At 39.5% G+C, this 18,600-nt stretch overlaps 1 protein-coding gene across 4 annotated transcripts in view; it reads left to right on the top strand.

Moving 5' to 3' along the window:
• MAP4K4 (mitogen-activated protein kinase kinase kinase kinase 4) overlaps positions 1-18,600 on the top strand; it is a 197,958-nt gene that overhangs the window by 149,291 nt on the left and 30,067 nt on the right. For 2 of the 4 annotated variants that reach the window (XM_011969586.1, XM_011969588.1), the window contains exons 11-15: positions 972-1,182; positions 12,639-12,800; positions 15,648-15,734; positions 16,388-16,516; positions 17,464-17,625. In XM_011969586.1, the coding sequence (XP_011824976.1) occupies positions 972-1,182; positions 12,639-12,800; positions 15,648-15,734; positions 16,388-16,516; positions 17,464-17,625 (751 nt within the window). Of the gene's footprint in view, positions 1-971; positions 1,183-12,638; positions 12,801-15,647; positions 15,735-16,294; positions 16,517-17,463; positions 17,626-18,600 lie in introns of all 4 variants that reach the window. The other 2 variants (XM_011969585.1, XM_011969587.1) reach the window with 2 other exon arrangements.

Genomic DNA, 18,600 nt, shown 5'->3' with positions numbered 1-18,600 from the left:
TTCAGTAAAGCAGAAGGTTAAGGAGTCAGATTGGTTGCATGAACCTCATAATAACTGATGAATCAGAGAATAGAGGATTTTTGGATTGTAAGATGGGTGTGCCTGGCATTTGTCCATGCTGCAGGATGTGGCTGATGAAGTGAACAAAGGGAGGGTGGAAGGGCATCTCGAGAGACCTGTGGGGAACCATGTGCCAGAGAATGGGACTTGGAAGAGAGAGAAGAGAATTTATTGAAGCTACTCCATAATCTCTTTTTCTTCTTGTGTAGGAGAGATTTTAATCCATTTTAGACTAAGAATTTCAGAGGAATTTGAACTGATTTCATGAGCAGTGTAATTGTTTTTGAATAGGAGGAGCACCATATGGCGAAAAAGGCAATTTAAGGAGATGTCTTTGCCGTGCTGCTCTAGATGCCATGGCAGTGGAGAAGTAACTCGGTGGGGAGGTCACCTAGGAAGGGTGTGTTTAATTGATCTTTGCAGTGGCTGATTCATAGGACCCGCTTGGGCTTAGCTGCTGACCTGGAAATTAGAAAGTGGGAGGGAATTATGACAGGGCTTGGTGGTTGACCAAAGACAAAAGGAATGGTGTAAACACTGAAGAGTGGTCTGATGGTTCTGTTTACTGAAGTAAAAAAAAAAAGGTAGTTAAAGGACTAGTGAAATCAAAGAAGGTGATTTCAACCTTTCCTTTTACTGAGTTTGAATCGTTATGAGAATCCTAAGTAGAAATGTCTTGTCAAGCAAACATCTAGGACAGCATTTTAAGACATTTACTAAATAAATAAAAGAAGATATGGGACTATCGAATTGTAGCTATGGTCATTTCTGTGAATGTATTAGTTGCCTCCCTCAAGTCAGAAGAACTCAGAGAATGAATGTGGAAATGGAATAGGATGCTGGTGCTGCTGTCTCACTTAGAGGACAGTGTGATCTGTGCACACCCCTGAAAGCCCTACTTTCTCCAACAGTTCCATTGTGAACGTGCCTGGTGAGTCTACTCTTCGTCGAGATTTCCTGAGACTGCAGCAGGAGAACAAGGAACGTTCTGAGGCTCTTCGGAGACAACAGTTACTACAGGAGCAACAGCTCCGGGAGCAGGAAGAATATAAAAGGCAACTGCTGGCGGAGAGACAGAAGCGGATTGAGCAGCAGAAAGAACAGAGGCGACGGCTAGAAGAGGTAGCAAAAGGAAAATGTCCAAGTTGGTTGGTCTTTTCTCTTTCTGCATTTACACTGGTAGTTAGCCACTCCAAGGAATATCCTCCGTAGCTTCCTGGGGTAATACTTATCCCCTGGCACAGCTGTTTACATAACTTGTGAAAGAAAGCTTACACTTTGGACTGGCAGGCCTTCACATTCCTTGAGGCCTTAGAAATGTTTTCCTTCCTTGTGAAAACTTGGATCTGCCCCACAGTTACTCATCAACATACTGTGTTAGATGCCGAGCAAGTGTCCCAAAGATGGCATCAGACCAGTTTTGTGAAGTCTTTGCATTATGGTTTAAGTTGGCTTGCTCAGGATTGACCTGATTGCTTTTCCACTCTCAGCCTCTGAGTCCCAGTGCATATTTTTCTGAAACTTCAGCCGCCTTCACATGAAAAATTATTTTTTTCTCTAAATGCCTTAACTTTAGGTATACTCAAGAGTAGGGGATGCAGATGAGGACAAATAGCTAATGCATACCGGGCTTAATACGTAGGTGATGGGTTGACAGGTGCAGCAAACCACCATGGCCCACGTTTACCTATGTAACAAACCACGTTCTGCAGTGTATCCCAGAACTTAAAGTAAAACAAAATTTAAAAGAAAAAGATAAGATTTGGACTTAGAGGCAGAAACACAGGAAGAGTACCATGTGGCAAGGGAGGCAAGTTGGGAATAATGGTCTGCCAGTCAAGGAAGGCCAAGTAGTGCCTGCAACCACTGAAGCTAGGAAGAGGTGAAGAAAGACCCTTCCCTAGAGCCTTCAGAGAGAACATGGCCGTGCTCACACCTTGGTTTCAGAGTTCCAGCATCCAGAACTGTCAGAAAATAAATTTTTACTGGTTTAAGCCAAAAAAACAAAAAACAAAAAAACCATAGACACTAAGGGATGCAGAAAACAATTTGAACCTGGAAGTTGTAGTGTCCTCTGGTGGAGAAGTACATTTTGCACCACCTGCTCGTTTAACTCATGAATATTGCTAACATTGGTAATGTGGTTACCTTACAGCTTTCATGTTTTTAATGCACAGAAATATATTATTTCCCTGTACAGTCATGGGTCGCTTAATGACGGGGATACATTCTGAGAAATGCATCATTAGGTGATCCGTCATTGTGGGAACATCATAGAGTGTACCTACACAGACCTAGATGGTACAGCCTACTACGCACCTAGGCTATGTGGTGTGGCCTCTTGCTCCTAGGCTACAAACCTGTACAGCATGTTACTGTGCCTAATACTGTAGGCAGTTGTAACACAATGGTAAGTATTTGTATCATAGAAAAAGTAATCATAGAAAAAGTATGGTAAAAATATGATATTATAATTTTATGGGACCACCATTGTATATGCAGTTCATCATTGACCAAAACATGGCCATTTCACCTGGGGGTCAGAAAAGTCTTTTGATTTTCTTTTCTTGACTGGCTCCTGCTGCATACCTCACAGGTCCAAATTTCTCATTCATTATCATTTCTGTTTTTATTTAATTCACAGACATTGTTTTTTTCCTCCAGAAAAATGGCCCAACAGCAGTAAAGCCCTGTATTGATATTATCCAGTGGAATTTAGTCTATTAAATAGCAACACATGCTGTTAAATATTATCCTACTAATTTAACAGCACATTTTGGCATGGAATGTTTCATATACTTTGTGTATTTTTGTAGTCCGGAGTCTGAAAACTCTTTATAATTTGCCGCCTGTTTAGAAAAATTGGTGCCTGCTGAACTAAGGAGCCTGCAAATAGTCAGCTAGGACTTTTAGAAGAAAACAGGACATACGTTCCCCGGTAGTAGAGACAACTTCGCTGCTTATGTAATGCTTTTGTAGCTAATTTGCAAACTCTTTGTAGTATTTTTGTTAAGACCCTTTTCAATGTTCTTTTTAATAACTCTTGAATGAGTTCAAAGGTCTGTTCAAGTTGCGTATGGACTGTACTTACTGTATTAGAATGCTTGGATTTTGAGACTCTGGCTGTCCAGCCTCTGCATGTGGTAGGTGGTGAAGGTGAGCGCTGGCTCACAAGGAAGAGCTTAAGTTTTAAAGTCATTTTGTTTTATAAGCTACGTAGATGCTAGTGAATGTCTGTGAAAACAAGAATTTTGTACTTGACATGTTTTAATTAGCCCATGATGGATTTTCAGTGTAAGTTCAAACTCAGGGTCATCTCTTTGAGCTTCTTTTCTCAATTAGGAAAGATTAAGAAAATATTGAAATGGGAAAAGTCACATGAGTAGAATTCCACTGGTTTGGATTTTTGGTCAGCTAGCTGCTTGTTATTAGCCTGGGTAATTAAGCTTTACTTAAACTCCAGGTCCGAGGAAGGTAATTTGGGAATAGAGTGATCCCTTATTTGGGGAATTGGTTCTGGGACTTCCCATGGATACCAGAAGTGCAGATGCCCAAGCCTCTGATATAAAGTGGCCTAGTCTTTGCATATAACCTGTGCACTCTGTTCCATATATAGTCATATGTTGTATAACAACATTTTGGTCAACAACTGACTACATGTATGACAGTGGTCCCATAAGGTTATAATGGAGCTGAAAAATTCCTATTGCCCAGTGACATCATAGCCTTTGTAACGTGTAATGGGTTGTAGCTCAACCTGTTACTCGTGATCATGGTGATGCTGGTGTAAACTCACATATTGCACTGCTGGTTGTATAAAAGTATAGCATGTACAATTATATACAGTATATGTTACTGTGTTTATGTATTTACTATATTATACTTTTTAATCATTAGAGTGTACTCCTTCTACGTATTAAAAACCAAGTTAACTGCAAAAGAGCCTTAGGTCCTTCAGGAGGATTCCAGAAGAAGGCATTGTGATCATAGGAGATGACAGCTGACAGTTCCATGTGTGTTATTTGCCCTTGAAGACCCTCCAATGAGACAAGATGTAGAGGGAGAAGATTGTGATATTGAGGATTCTGACCTTGTGTAGGCCTAGACTAATGTATATGTTTGTGTCTTTCTTTTTACCAAAAACATTTTTAAAGCTAAAAAAATTTTTCAATTAGGAAAAAGTTTATAGGATAGAAATTTAAAGAAAGAAAATATTTTGTACAGTTATATGAAGTGTTTGTGTATTAAACTCATAAAAGAATAAAATTAACTTTTAAATTTTAAGAAAAAGTTACATTAAGATTAATATTGAAGGAAGAAAAACATTTTAAAATAAATTTAGTATGGCATGAATGCACAGTGTTTATGAAGGCTACAGTAGTGTACACTAATGTCCCAGGTCTTCATATTCACTCACCACTCACTCACTGACCTCACCCAGAGCAACCTCCAGCCCCTCAAGCTCTATTCGTGGTGAGATTGCATTTGTAATCTTTTATAGCATGTTTTTACTGTACTTTTTTTGTGTTTAGATACACAACTGCTTACCATTGTATTGCAGTTACTTAGCATATTCAGTATAGTACCAGGCTGTGCAGGTTTGTAGCCTAGGAGCAATAGGCTACACCATGTGGCCTAGGTGTGTAGTAGGCTGTACCATCTAGGTTTGTGTGTGCACACTATATGATGTTCATACAATGAAGAAATCACCTAACGACGCATTTCTAGGAACATATCCCTGTTGTTAAGCAACACATGACTGTACTTTAAATCATCTCTGGATTACTTAATACCAAGTACAGTGTAAATGCCATGCAAATGCCTGTTATACTGTATTATTTAGGGAATAATGACCAAAAAGGCTGTACAGATGGAATTTCTTCAAATATTTTTTGACCTAAGGTTGGTCGAATCCATGTGGTTGTGAAACCTGTGGATACAGAGGGCTGACTATTTGAGCCATAATTGGTTCGTAGCCCTTTACTGGCATTAAGGATTTAGTCAGAACTGTTTGAGGAACAGAGATTATTTTATGAACAAAGTAGGTAAAGATGGTCAGCCTCACTCATAAGATATTAACATTGAAAGGAGATAACTGTTACCTGTCAGCAGACTGGCAAAACATGGTCGGTAAAGCAAAGGCTGTGGGCAAACACAGTGCAGATGCCACAAAACCAGGCCCACTGGGGTTGGGGATTTCTCTTGCCATCCACACACTCCTGTCTCTGCATCCTTTTTGCAGGTGAGGGATGGTGCTTTTGCCCTTCATAGGTCCTTCATCTTTAAGAACTACATACACTCCCACCTCCCATCTCCCTTGGTGCTCTCTGATAACTGCTGCTGCTAGTATCGCCCTCGTTTGCTTCTCTGCTTTCTCCTCATCTCCTGTGTGAACTGGATCTCCTTTGGAAGTCCTTGCAACTCTTTTGGAGTTTGTCTCCCAGTTTTGCTGAAAATGAGGTTTTTGTTTTCTCTTGTTTTGTTTGGATGGTTCCAGGAGGAAAAGGGGAGAATGCTGAGCTCATGCAGCCAAGTTTGTACCGAGAGTCTCAGCACTTCTTCCCGGCCCCTCCCCGCTGCTCTTCGTGTGTGTGGCTGAGCTCCCGGGGTCCTTCTCTTATGGGTACACTCATATTTTGTCAGTTTACTCTAAGTGAGTTATCCAGATTCAGAAAAGGATCATTTTCTTCCTTCCTCAAAAAGGTGTTCTGTTTTGTTTTGGAGACAGGGTTTTGCTGTGTCACCCAGGCTGGAGTGCAGTGGTGCAATCTCAGCTCACTGCACCCTCTGCCACCCGGGCTCAGGTGATCCTCCTGGCTCTGCCTCTTGAGTACTGGGACTACAGGCATGCACCAGCACACCAGGCTCATTTTTGTATTTTTTGTTCTGTGGAGATGGGGTTTCACCACTGTTGGCCAGGCTTGTCTCTAACTCCCAGGCTCAAGCAATCCACCCGCCTCAGCCTCCCAAAGTGCTGGAATTACAGGCGTGAGCCACCACGCCCATCCAAAAAGTTTTAATACTACTTTTCCTATTTAGAGCATCGTCACACCTTTGGCTCATAAAAGACTTTGGGTCTAACTAAATTTTTTTTTCATTTTGTTCACAAGCCAACCTTTTCTTTCATCTAGTATTTATTTGCTTTTTAGGAAAAATGAAACTTACTTAATTGTGGTGTCATTTTATCCCAATAGTTTTGTGCTCTTTTTTTTGTTGTTGTTGAATCATGATTTGGCATCCTTTATCTGTTCCTCTCTACTCTCGTGACATTCACACATTTAGTTAGCATGTTTTCTTTGTCCTTTGTCTGAGTTTAATAAAAATAGTCTGGGCGTGGTGGCTCACACCTGTAATCCCAGCCACTTTGGGAGGTCGAGATGGGGTGCTCACTTAAGCCCAGGAGTTTGAGATCAGCTTGGGAATATAGCAAGACCTCATCTCTATTTAATAAAAAATTAAAAAAGAGTAAAAGGAAATAAAAATATTAAACAAGATGGTGTCCTGGAGAAAACCAGATGAGTTTCCTGCTACTTGTAATTCTCTTTCTATTCTTGAACAGTACTGATAAGGATATTTGGGTCTTTCCTGTCTCAGAGTCTTTTAGCTGGTATTCGAAAAAATTTCTTACATCTTTCCATTAAAAGCCTTTACCCTCGGACTCTCAGTTGTCACTTTGTGATTTTGGGAAATCTGCTTCCTCAACTGAGGGTAAATGTTAGTGTGAGCACCAGCAGTTTCTTTTGGCCTTTCTTCCACCAAGAGGACACACAGTAACATTTATTTCTGTCGTTCCTACAGAATCCCAAAGTGATTTCTCCAAATCTCGAAAGTTAAATTTTAGAGGGGTGGTGGAAGTAGAAGACATTAAAAACAAAGGGAAGCAAGAGAAAAAAAACTGTGTGAAATTTGATTAGTACTGATATTAAATTGTAACACTAGGAAAACATAGAAGTTTCTTAGTAAAAAATTAACAAACGGTACCATGCATGCATTGTGTGTTTCTTAGTTCTGAAATTTAGAAGGAAGTCAGTGAACTCCTTTACTCTGAAGCACTTTGCAGCAGTTGCCATGTATTTGAAAGAAATAGGAATCATTTTCTCACTCCTCCTTTCCTACAGAAAAGTTCTTTGTTTTGCAGGCCATTAGTATCTAACATCAGGAGTACATGTTAGCACATGCTACCTTTCTTAAAAAAATAGTTTCAGCTTTAATATACACAGTAATGATAGTGTCCTGGCATGCCAGTGCCCCTACAGCTAAGGCCTTGCTTCCTGTCAAGCTAGCAGCTCAGTTGGTATGCAGAAGGTGGCTGGCTTGCTTTTAAGAACTCCTTATAAGTTCTTAAATATTCTCTTGGCATCCCAGTCTGGTGCTTGGTTATATTTGCAGTTAAATTTTGTAGTGAGTTTAATTCCTCATACATGATTTATTACCTAGAGATGGGGAAGAAACGAATAGTTCTCTACTGTGACTTCGTCAGAACTTGCAAATAAAAAAACTCAAGGGTTGATGGTATATATGTGTAGTAACATGACTGCAGAAGTTCTTGGAAATAGCAGAGTCCAAAGAGTTAACTGGTTTATCAAAATATATTAGTTTCCATTGAAGCCAATAAATCCAGTGGAGTATATTTAAATAGATCTCACTATTATTAGTGTAATTTTATTTAGAAAAGTTTTTAGAATTGTGAGATGAAAGCTTTGCTTTTAAATAGCAAACTAGAATAGGAACTTAGATAATTAAAGCTTAGTTGGAAAAGTACATATTTACTTAGGCACGCTTGGGAAAATTTAAGTAATAAAATCTGTATAGTTTGAGAGATTTGGTGATCACGTTAGGGCATCACACAGTTTTTCTATCTGTTTCTATTTTGTTTTTAAAGAAAAGATAGTTTAAGAAAATAAATTACATCAGTTTGTAAAAGCTTCAAAAGACTATGTAGTGTTTATCATTCTTAGTTGGGTAAGCCTGAAGAAGCATGTTCATTAAAATTCCCTGGGCTTTATTATTTGCAATCATAGGCATAAGGTTAATAGTACAGACTGATGTTATTTTGTTGATAGTGTGTATGTTTCAGTTTTTGATATTTTCTTTTGAAGTTCTAATGCAAGAGGCCAGCTTTTCACATTACCTATTAAGATATTAAGGGCTTTCTTATTTTTTAATGATTCCTCTTATTGCCCCCAATTACCTCCAAATTGAGGGCCTATTCTGAATGTAGTGGTTTTTATGGTTGGTACTTTAAATTCTTGCTCTCAATCTAGTTTACCACTTCAACTATTAGAATATAAGGTGGAAGAGAAGTTGGTAACTGTACTTTTTTTTTTTTTTTTTTTTTTTTGCCTTAGCTATTGTTCTTAACTATTTGGTCCCACTAACCAGGACTTGCTTAGTGGGATAGTGTTGGGAGATTTATCACTTTCCACACTGTCTTCTGGGTTTTTTTTTTTTTTTTTTTTTAAAGGTACGTAACTTACCTGACCTGCAAGATTTGGAGGAAAGAAGCAGTTTCTAATTCATCTTTGTGTATCTGTGGTGCTTAATAAGTATTTCTCAAAGAGATGGATTAGTTGTTTGTAGTCTTTGTATCTCTGGAAAAGAAGGGCTCATTGAAATTTAAGCCTATGTGAAAATGAACCCTTGGGCTTGAGATCTCTCATTTGAGCACCAGAGGTGCCTTAGAGTGAGTACTTTAGAGGACCTTTTACGATATCTGGAGGCATAAAGGAGGTGTGTTTTGATGTTGTTGTTGTTGTTGTTTTGTTTTTTTAAAGTATGAGGCTCTACCTAGTGTAATAATTAAAGCTCAAGACTTTGTGCTCTTACTTGGTGATCTTGAAAAGATTGCCTTAGGATTTGATTGGATTTCATAGGACCTAGAGACCTGAATGGATTCCTGAGTCTGTCATCTCTCTAAATGCTAAGTGTTGGGTAAATTCACAGCAGTTTCTGTTTTGGATGTCATATGCTAGGTATAAAGGTTAGATTCAAATAAAAAAAATATTGAATTTCTCTTCTGAAGGTAATGTGTGATATTTACTACAGGGGGAAAAAAGAGATAATTACATGGTTCCTGCTTTCAAGACGTTTGCAGTCTCTTTTAAGTTGATCTAGTAACCGAAGGTATGGTATTATCACCTGAAATTAAAAATTAAAAAGCCTCTCAGAAGGTTTCAGTTGACAGTTGAACTTTTTATACAGCATATCCTGTTTGTAAGATGTTTGCTTGCTATTTTTTCTTTGATAGTATATTTTGAATTAAATTTATACATTTTTATTAATTGAATAAAATGTAATTATGTTGACATATATGTACATATATACAGAGTGAGTTTGCACACTTACGAACATGCACAGTTAGACTACCCTGTCCTGTGCAGCTCGTCTACTGAGCATCCCCTGCCCCCAGCAGGAGCAGATACCTGCTGCCTGGGAAAAGTGAACAACAAAGACTGGGAACATGGAAAACACTGAGTATGTGGTGAAAGATGAACTAAAACAAGGGCATTAAGTGAAAATGTGAATACTAATCAGTGTGACTGCAGCGTGCTCACTTCACTCAGCTCCCAAAATGCTGGCAGACACGCTTACTACAAATGCTATCTCTTTTTCATACACCCTTTCCTCAATGCCGTAGGATATTAGAAGGATTCCCAGAATATTGTGACGATTTCTCTCTGGAGATAACTGACCAGCCCAAAGGAAGTAAGGCCCCAGTGAAGTGATCAGGGTGAATCATAATCACCTTACTCTATTGCTAAGTAGTTGCCAGGTGCTCTTTGTCTATACTGTCCTTATAGTTTGCTTTTTCGGATCTTAAATGTAAATGGACAGCCAAGATTACCAGACACTGAGGAAAATCTCTAACATGAAAGATTTTGAAACAAATAGGAAAAAGAACTCGAAGGATATAGAGACAGGGAACAGAGCAAAGCATCTCATACGTATTTACATATACACATGAACAGACACAAGACCTTATCCTTGGAAAGAGAAGATACTATATTTATGGAAAAAGAATACTCAGAAATTAAGAAGGAATTCTTGAGTTTTTAAAATTTAAATTAACACTCCCAGAAAGTGAGGGAGAAAAGACAAAAGCTGGTGGATAATAGGACAAAAGGAAAACTTACAGAGTCAATCCAGGATGTCCAACTTCTATTTAATAGATGTTCTAGGAAGTGAATACTATAGGAAGAACATACAGGAATAATTTAAGCAAAATTTCCAGAACTAAGAAATACGAGTTTCTGGATTGAAAGCCTCACTGAATACCCAGCACATGATTAAAAAAGGTTCACACAAAGGCACATATATTATTGTGTATGTGCACATACATATATACATACATCATCATCTTTAGAATATTGAGGATGAAAAGAGGATCCTAGAAGCTGAAGTTGGGAGCAGGTAGAGTGTGGAATGGGTCCATACTAAGTATCAAGAATCTGAATGGTCTCAGAATCTCTAGGCGCAACATCAGAAACTAGAAGGTGGCATAGCAATGCCTTCGAAACTCGGAGGGAATGTTAATTTTCTTCAGCCGAAATTGTGTGTAACGTGTTAGGGGAAATAACAACTTTGCAAAGTTGTTTTGTTTTGTTTTGTTTTTGTTTTGCTTTGTTTTGTTTTACCTCTTCTTCTCTCTTTTAAGAAGCTGCTGGAGGATGTGTTCCAGCAAAGTAAGAAAGAAGATGACAAGGATTCCCAGGAAGTTTGTGGACAGAAATATAGGATGACTGGAAAACAGTCAGTGTCCAAGAATATAGAAAAAATACCTGATTTCTTTAACCGTGTTGAAAGGAGTGTTATGGTAGTGCAAGAGACTTTGTAGATTATTTGTGATAGGTCCATAGAAATCCAGTGGAACAAACAAAAAGTGAGATAAGTAATAACACCTTGATAAATAAAGATGGCATAACCATTAAAGTTGTAGGTTTTAGACGCTAGAGCAGGAGCACTATTCATTTTATGACCCCATCTCCACCCATGGGAGGCTGATGAGTTTTGTGTATTGAATTCGAAGAGCAGAGAATAGGGGAAAAGAAGATTCTCCCATTGAAAAACCTATGTAATAAGAGAGGCGGGACCAGAAGCAGACTCAGAACTTTGTTGAGAATAATGGGGGTATAGTAGTCAAGTGAGAGAGACTGGAGTACCCAAATCATCGTTGCTATCCAGTTATTCCAGATGAAAGATACTACTTTACATTTCCCAGGGCATCATTTTTAAGTGTCGGCTTTCAGATTAAATACTAGTTGAGAGTGGGGAGAAGACCCAGAAGGAATACTTAAACTATAATAAATGTGTACTTTGTATATCCATTATCAATATGTCTAGTATCCCTGATAGCTTTACCGTAAACTTTCTTGTTTAATGGTTAACTTTAGTGTCACAAATAAAGTTTGTGTTAATATTATTGGCTCTCTCTGTCTGGGAAATTTGATGGCTGTGCGTCCTCTAGAGCTGTTGCTATCCAGTAGCCACTAGCCACGTTTGGCCATTTAAATTTAAATTCAGTGTGACAAAATAAAAAACTCAGTTTTTCATTCATACTAGCTGTATTTCAGGTGCTCATTAGCAACATGTGACTAGTGACTATGGAGCAGTGCAGAGACAGAACATTTTTATTACCCAGAGAGTCCAGAGTCTAACTTGTGCTTTACTGGCAGACAGCCTTGGGCTGGAAGAGTGAGTTGTCATCCAGTGCCCGGTGTGTCATCTTGCTCTGTACTGTAGGGTTACATAGAACAGTCTGGCTTTAGAAAGGCTGAGTGAGTCTGGTAATTCAGTAGCATCTTTTACACCTGTTGATGGGCTGCAGGGTAGAGTGTGGTTAAGAGTATGTATGAGCTGTAGAGGCAGAGCAGCTCTTCCAGCTGGGGGCTTGCTGGCTCTGTGACTTTGGGCAAGTCACTTACCTTTTCTGAAGCTGTTTTCGCATCTGTAAAGCAGGGATGAAATAATGACTTCCTTGGGTTGTTAGGAGACTTACATGAGGTAAAATAAATGGAATAGAAATATCAAATACTTAGTGTAGTGCCAGGCACATAGTAGTAAGCATTTGCTCAGTGGCAGTTTCTGAAATATTTGTATTAATGATAATGGTCATAGTTATTCTGATGTCAGTTCCTCTTTTCCTGATGTGTGCTGCTTTTTTTCCTTTTTTAAATTGTCTTTCTTTCTTTGCTGGATTTTTATTTCCTTTTATTTCTTTCTCTCAATGTATTTTTCTTCTTACTTAAGGGTCTTGCATAATCCTGTTAATGATATCCAAGAATAAAGAATTTTCTGTCCCCTAATTGCTGTGGTGCAGTGAGCAGTGGGGAATAATTATTATCAAAATGAAACTAAACCCTGTAAGGATTCACAGAATCACAATACTTTTGATGAAAATTCATGAGGAAGCCCTTACTTATGGGTGCGAGGGGCAGTGTGGAAATAATTGGCTGGTAGCTATGGGGCCCATGAACCTCACCTCGTTAGTGTCCACCTGTGACTGACTGAGCAGCACACGATAACATCATGAGAAAGATGGCAGGAAGATCCCTGGTAATTATACATTTTTACTTACATAGCAACAAAGGAGAGAGCGTGAAGCTAGAAGGCAGCAGGAACGTGAACAGCGAAGGAGAGAACAAGAAGAAAAGAGGCGTCTAGAGGAGTTGGAGAGAAGGCGCAAAGAAGAAGAAGAGAGGAGACGGGCAGAAGAAGAAAAGAGGAGAGTTGAAAGAGAACAGGTTAGTTCACAGAGAACATACCAGGCATTCATTTGTGAAGTTTGTTACTTTGCAGAGCTGGGGATATTTAGAAAGTACACACACATGTGATGCATACACACATGTACACACATACACATATACTTAGAACTTCAGATGTATGAACGTGGTGAAACACAATTGGAATGACACCAATAAATTGGGCCTCTTATCCTAAAAAGGGTTTATAAATCATTATACTTTAGAAACCTCTTGAAACCAGTTAAGTGGTCTCTAAATAGTATAATATCTGAAAGACGTCTGCATGTATCTTCTCAGATTTGACTTAAATGCTGTGGACCCCAAATATATGGGTGATAATTAACTTTTTTAAAAAAAAAAGAAATTAAAAACCAACAGTAAGAAATTTGTTATGAGAAATATTTGAATATCCAGTGGCTAAGTGAATATTGTAATATATATCAGCATGTAATTCCGTATATACACAGTGCATTAAAAAAACTAACATTGATGAGTTCAACCAAAAAAGATCAGGTTTGAATAATATTTGCAGCATTTTATTAATACCAGATATGATTTTATTTAGAATTTTTTTTTTGTTTGTTTCCTGAACCACCTGTGCAAACAAAAATTGCCCTTAGCCTCTTTGCCTTTCTTGTCTTTGATCTCTTTGTTATGAGCTTGGAATAAAGAAAAAATGATACATGAGGACCAATTTAAATAACACTTGGTATCTGTATTTTAAACTTATAAACCATGGTGTTAACTTTCAAATGTGACTGTTCAGCTGCCATCCTTTATGCTAAGCATGTGTCTTGGGCTTTCTGAGCCTTGGGTCTGCGTGCTCCTCAGTGTTTTCCCGGGAATTTCAGTGACGCTTTTTGTGCTACCTAATTGACATTGTCAACCATTTAACTGTGTAGCGCGTGTGCTTTAACATTCCACTTTTGTTTATACCTGGGGGCTGCAAAGAGGAAAACACTCAAGCTTTTAAGAATTGAATCACCTAGAAATAATGATTACAGTTCGATTGTGAGAGGAGGGTGTGATGGCAGCAATTCATCTTTAATGCTCTAGTGGCAGTCATTAAATTTTGTGAATAGCAAGTATTTGGCACCACTTAAAAAAAAAATTCTAAAATTGGTTTTATTCTGTTTTCCCCATTCTATTGTGAAATAGTAATTCCCATGTTAACAGTGCTGTTGGACACACTTCATTTCAGCATAAGCGTTTATGTTTGTGTAGATGTGTGTTGTGTTGCGTATGTTCATTGACTATGTGTTAGGAGCTTTGTGGTTTGGAGAGGACATGATTTTTCCAGTTGTCCCTGTGGTTTGAGGGCAGAAAACAAATGAGTGTACTGATTTGATCTTTCAAGTGACGATTTAATTCTGTTTTGTTCAAAAACGAAAATGAGTTGGAAGTCAGGTTCCTTTGCTCAGTCACACATGGGTCAAGGCCACACAAGCCTTGCTAGGAGAGGTATTGCTGTAGCATATACCAGGGAGGGTCAGGCGTAGACACAAGAGATGTAGATCCCAGGTCAGAACCAGATATGTTAGTCAGTGGCCTTCTGAGTAAGTCCACCTCCCCCTTCCCTGCCCACTGCCCACACCCCCTCAGTTGGCTTTTTTGACTCAGTTTTCTTTGTAAAGTAAGGATTTCTTAGGATTTTTATATGCTGTTATTTCAGTATTCTCCCAGAGATATTGGTTAACTAAAACTTCTGTTCAGCCCATATTGATGGCTATTTTTGTTTCAAGGTGTGCACCATGACACAAGGGGATGTCAGCAGGAGACACTCTGAAAAGGGAATCTGAACTTCAGGATAAAATGTCTCCTCAGAGTACTTCTTAGTCTATTCCTCTTCTAGAAAAAAAGGAGGCCTCTGTTGCTTGTAAAATGTTTTATGCTTTTCAAGGTTATTTCATATCGATCTCATGTCTGAACCTTAAAAAAATTCCTGAGGGTTGGGAGAGGAGATTTTGGATGCTCATTTCTCAAATGAGGAGACTGAGAGAAGGGGAGCTTTAGTGCATGCTAGAGATCGTAGAGCCAGTTCTCAATGAAACAGGGACTGGGGCCTCCTGGTATCCCTGCCCTTTATAATATGCATGCAGCTTCGAAGTAGGTAACATCCATAACATATTTGGGATGTGTTTACCTGTGTTCATTGTTATGAAGACTAATCATTCTCTTCTCATTGAAAAGAAAAACCACCCCATCTCCACCTCCTCCTCTCTTTCTCTCCCCTTGTCCTTGTCTGTCTCTGTCTGTCTCTGTCACACACACACAAGCTCATCATGGAGCCTGGGTCTGTTCGTTTGAGGACAGTTGCCCAAGTCTGGAATATAGTCATTCCAGGTGGCTTTGGAATTGTCAGTGAAAGCGTGAATCATGTTTGTTGTATTTTAATATTAAGCAGGTTTTGGTTTTAGGTTTCAAAAATTGGTGATCTGTGCTTGTTATAAATAATGACTTAATAAGCAGATGTTTACTAATCAGAACCCTCTGATCCTTTTTCATTAAACTCTTGATTTCTCTGGGGTTTACCAACCTTAAGAGGAATGGCATACTCTTTTAAAATTCTGCATTTGTATGCAACAGCTGTGTTCTAACAGAAATACTTTTAGACCCCTTCATGTATATCATGGAAATACATATCATCATTTGTTAGGCTCCTTAGGTCTTACTGGCCAATTTGAAGTTCTTGGAGAAATCTTTAGCAATAGATTTTCTTTAGGTATTTACCACTAAGTGAATTGTCACTAAAGATGATTGGAGCAAATGGTTCTTGGTGCTCCATTCAGGTGGTTCTGATGCTTTTCTTTGGGATAAATTGATTGCTGGGTGATTTCTGTGTGACAGGAGTATATCAGGCGACAGCTAGAAGAGGAGCAGCGGCACTTGGAAGTCCTCCAGCAGCAGCTGCTCCAGGAGCAGGCCATGTTACTGGTAAAGCCCCGCCTCTGTTTCATTCTGTAGCATCAGGGCTCCTTCATCCTTCCCCTAAGTCGAGCAAGCTGTGGTGGTCACCAGACCATTTTGGTTTTGCTGTGGGCAGCCAGGCTGAAATAGAGATGCCCATTTTATGGTCCTATTGGTGGCACATTGCAACATGGTCTTTGTTTATTTATTTCTCTTTAAGAAATTAATTGTTCTTGTTTGGTAGATCAACAAAGTTTTAAACAGAACTTGGCACTCAGTGAACACACTAGAATGCTGAGGGCAGTAGGTTGAAAGTACATGCCACAGAATTTTTACCTAGTATCTATACCACTAAAACTCACATTTAATTGAATTATCTCTTACTCTGTCCAATGATAATTATGGTTAGCAACAGCTGTGAGATTTTTCCACAGGTAATGTGCTATTTAAAATCCCAGCTATTTTGCTTTCTTACAAAACACTGAGGGAAAATGTATGGTCACTTTTTTAAAAAGCCAAACAAATCCAGAGAAGAGGCGAGCTCTCCAGTGTCCCATAGATTTAGTGTTATCCTCTCCCTCTCCAAGGAGTGCCGATGGCGGGAGATGGAGGAGCACCGGCAGGCAGAGAGGCTCCAGAGGCAGTTGCAACAAGAACAAGCATATCTCCTGTCTCTACAGCATGACCATAGGAGGCCGCACCCGCAGCACTCGCAGCAGCCGCCACCACCGCAGCAGGAAAGGAGCAAGCCAAGCTTCCACGCTCCCGAGCCCAAAGTCCACTACGAGCCTGCCGACCGAGCGCGAGAGGTATCCTCTTTCCTTTGTCACTTAGACATTGCTCTGGAAAGCAGTACAATGACTCTTCAGAACTGTGTCATATGAATTCTAGAACGGGCCGTAGAGGTTAGCTGGTTATCTAGTTTCTTCGTTTTCTAACTCGGACATTGAGTTTCAGAGGAGTGGAGGGCCTTGCCCAAGGTTTCATATCCAGTCAGTGCTTTTTCCATAAAGGACCAGAGTGCCTCAGTTAACATATACCAGAAGAACTTGAAACTGAACTAAACAAAAAGAAGATTACATGACACAGTCATTCTTAAAAATGTGGATGAAAGAGTGGTCTGATGAACTATTCTCCCAAGCTAAAGAGTGCCTGTGGCTTAACTTTCTGACTTTGCAGATGTCAAGATGCACTGCTAGATTGGTGTGTTAGGGCTAGCCAGAGCCTCAGAGTAGGCTGCAGCAGGGACTGCTTGGGGGTGCGAGGTGGGTGACAGGTGTGCCTCCAGAGGTACTGAATCCTGGCCCACCGGTGGCGGCAGCCTTCTATTGTGTCTGCCTTCATAGGCAGTAGCTTCTAGAAACAAGTGTTCTGTTTGTTCTGGAGTGCTCTTATTTTTGGTGGAGTGAAAAGCATTCTGGATTTCTGATGATAGTTTTTTCGTCTGTTAGTTTAGTTGCTTATGACAGATTACATTTTTCTACTTTATCATCATATACAGTCTTAGAATTCTGAGCAAGGAGGAGAGCTTAGAGACTGCCCTGCTAATTTTTATCTTCACAAATATTTTCTTTTTCCTGAATCTAATCCTAGCACTGCTTTATCTACCTTCTTTTTTCCAGCTGCCCCTCTCTTTTCTTGTGGCAGAAGAAAACAGAAAACCTATCTTTAGAGTTCTTCCACTTTTAGACTTTCTTTGATATTTCTGCTTTTCCCCTACTAACACTGAGTTATGTCTTCTAATTCTCTGATGCAGGTGGAAGATAGATTTAGGAAAACTAACCACAGCTCCCCTGAAGCGCAGTCTAAGCAGACAGGCAGAGTATTGGAGCCACCAGTGCCTTCCCGATCAGAGTCTTTTTCCAATGGCAACTCCGAGTCTGTGCATCCCGCCCTGCAGAGACCAGCGGAGCCACAGGTAGCAACAGCCAGCTTTGCTGTGGTTGAGGAGACTCATGCAACGGCTCGCTGAGCCACAGGCCTACTGTCATATCACAGTTCAGTTTGTCAGCACATGGAAAAAGAGGAGAGATGAGCAGGAGTGACTTTAGACTAAAAGAAGGCCTACACTCAGTTGATAGGGAAATATTTTTTTCCTTTTTCTTTTATTTGAGACTTTTGTGTACTCATTAAGAGTATCTAGAGTGAGTGATTTCTTCTAACTTTTTGCCTGCCCTAACTCAGCTCTTAAGTGCCTCCTTTTTCTAATACAAAGATCTTTTAGTTTAGTTTTTAGAGAACTGGGACTACAAATACATAGAGGGAGAGCCAAAAATTTTCTCTGAAGTATTTTAAAAGTAAGTGCTCTACTGCGTGATCCCTGGCTCTTGGCCAGTCCTATGAATGGGCCTTAGATGTTGCCCCTGAAATTCCATGCAAAATGTCTTTATTTGTTTAAATGTGTATTTTTTGTGGGAGTGGGGGGGATGACCTTTTATCAGATTCTCACAAGGTTCAAGATCCAAAAAAGTTTAGATCTAGCGGATTAGGTGTGAATTTCTCTGATATAGGCCATGGGAAAGGCTGTGACCTCTCCTTGGGTCTGCTGCAGCATTCTAGCCTCGGCCAGGTGAGGGGAACTGTTGGGCTGATGCTGTGTGGCTGGAGCAGAACCCACAGTACTGTCCATAGAGGAGAGCAGGCAGTGAAGATTACGGCTAAAGATCTTAGAGATCCTTAAAATGCCGATTCCTACTCTCTTGCTGAAAATGACTGACTTTTAGACATTTTCCCACTTGCCACTCTGTAATCCAGAATATTAGGAAAAGTTCTTATGCTTGAGTTTATTTTTCACTAGTGTTTGCATGTGTGGGAGACAAGTTTATGTTCTTGTGGCAGGAAACTGTGGGATCTGCAGGATGGAGAAGTTTTTTAAAAAAAAAAAAAAAAAAAA

This window comes from Mandrillus leucophaeus, unplaced genomic scaffold (genome assembly GCF_000951045.1).
Source record: "Mandrillus leucophaeus isolate KB7577 unplaced genomic scaffold, Mleu.le_1.0 Scaffold9, whole genome shotgun sequence".
In the NCBI taxonomy this organism is placed as follows: Eukaryota; Metazoa; Chordata; class Mammalia; order Primates; family Cercopithecidae; genus Mandrillus; species Mandrillus leucophaeus.
The sequence above is the reverse complement of the archived record's forward strand: the minus strand, read 5'-3'. Positions and strand labels throughout refer to the sequence as shown.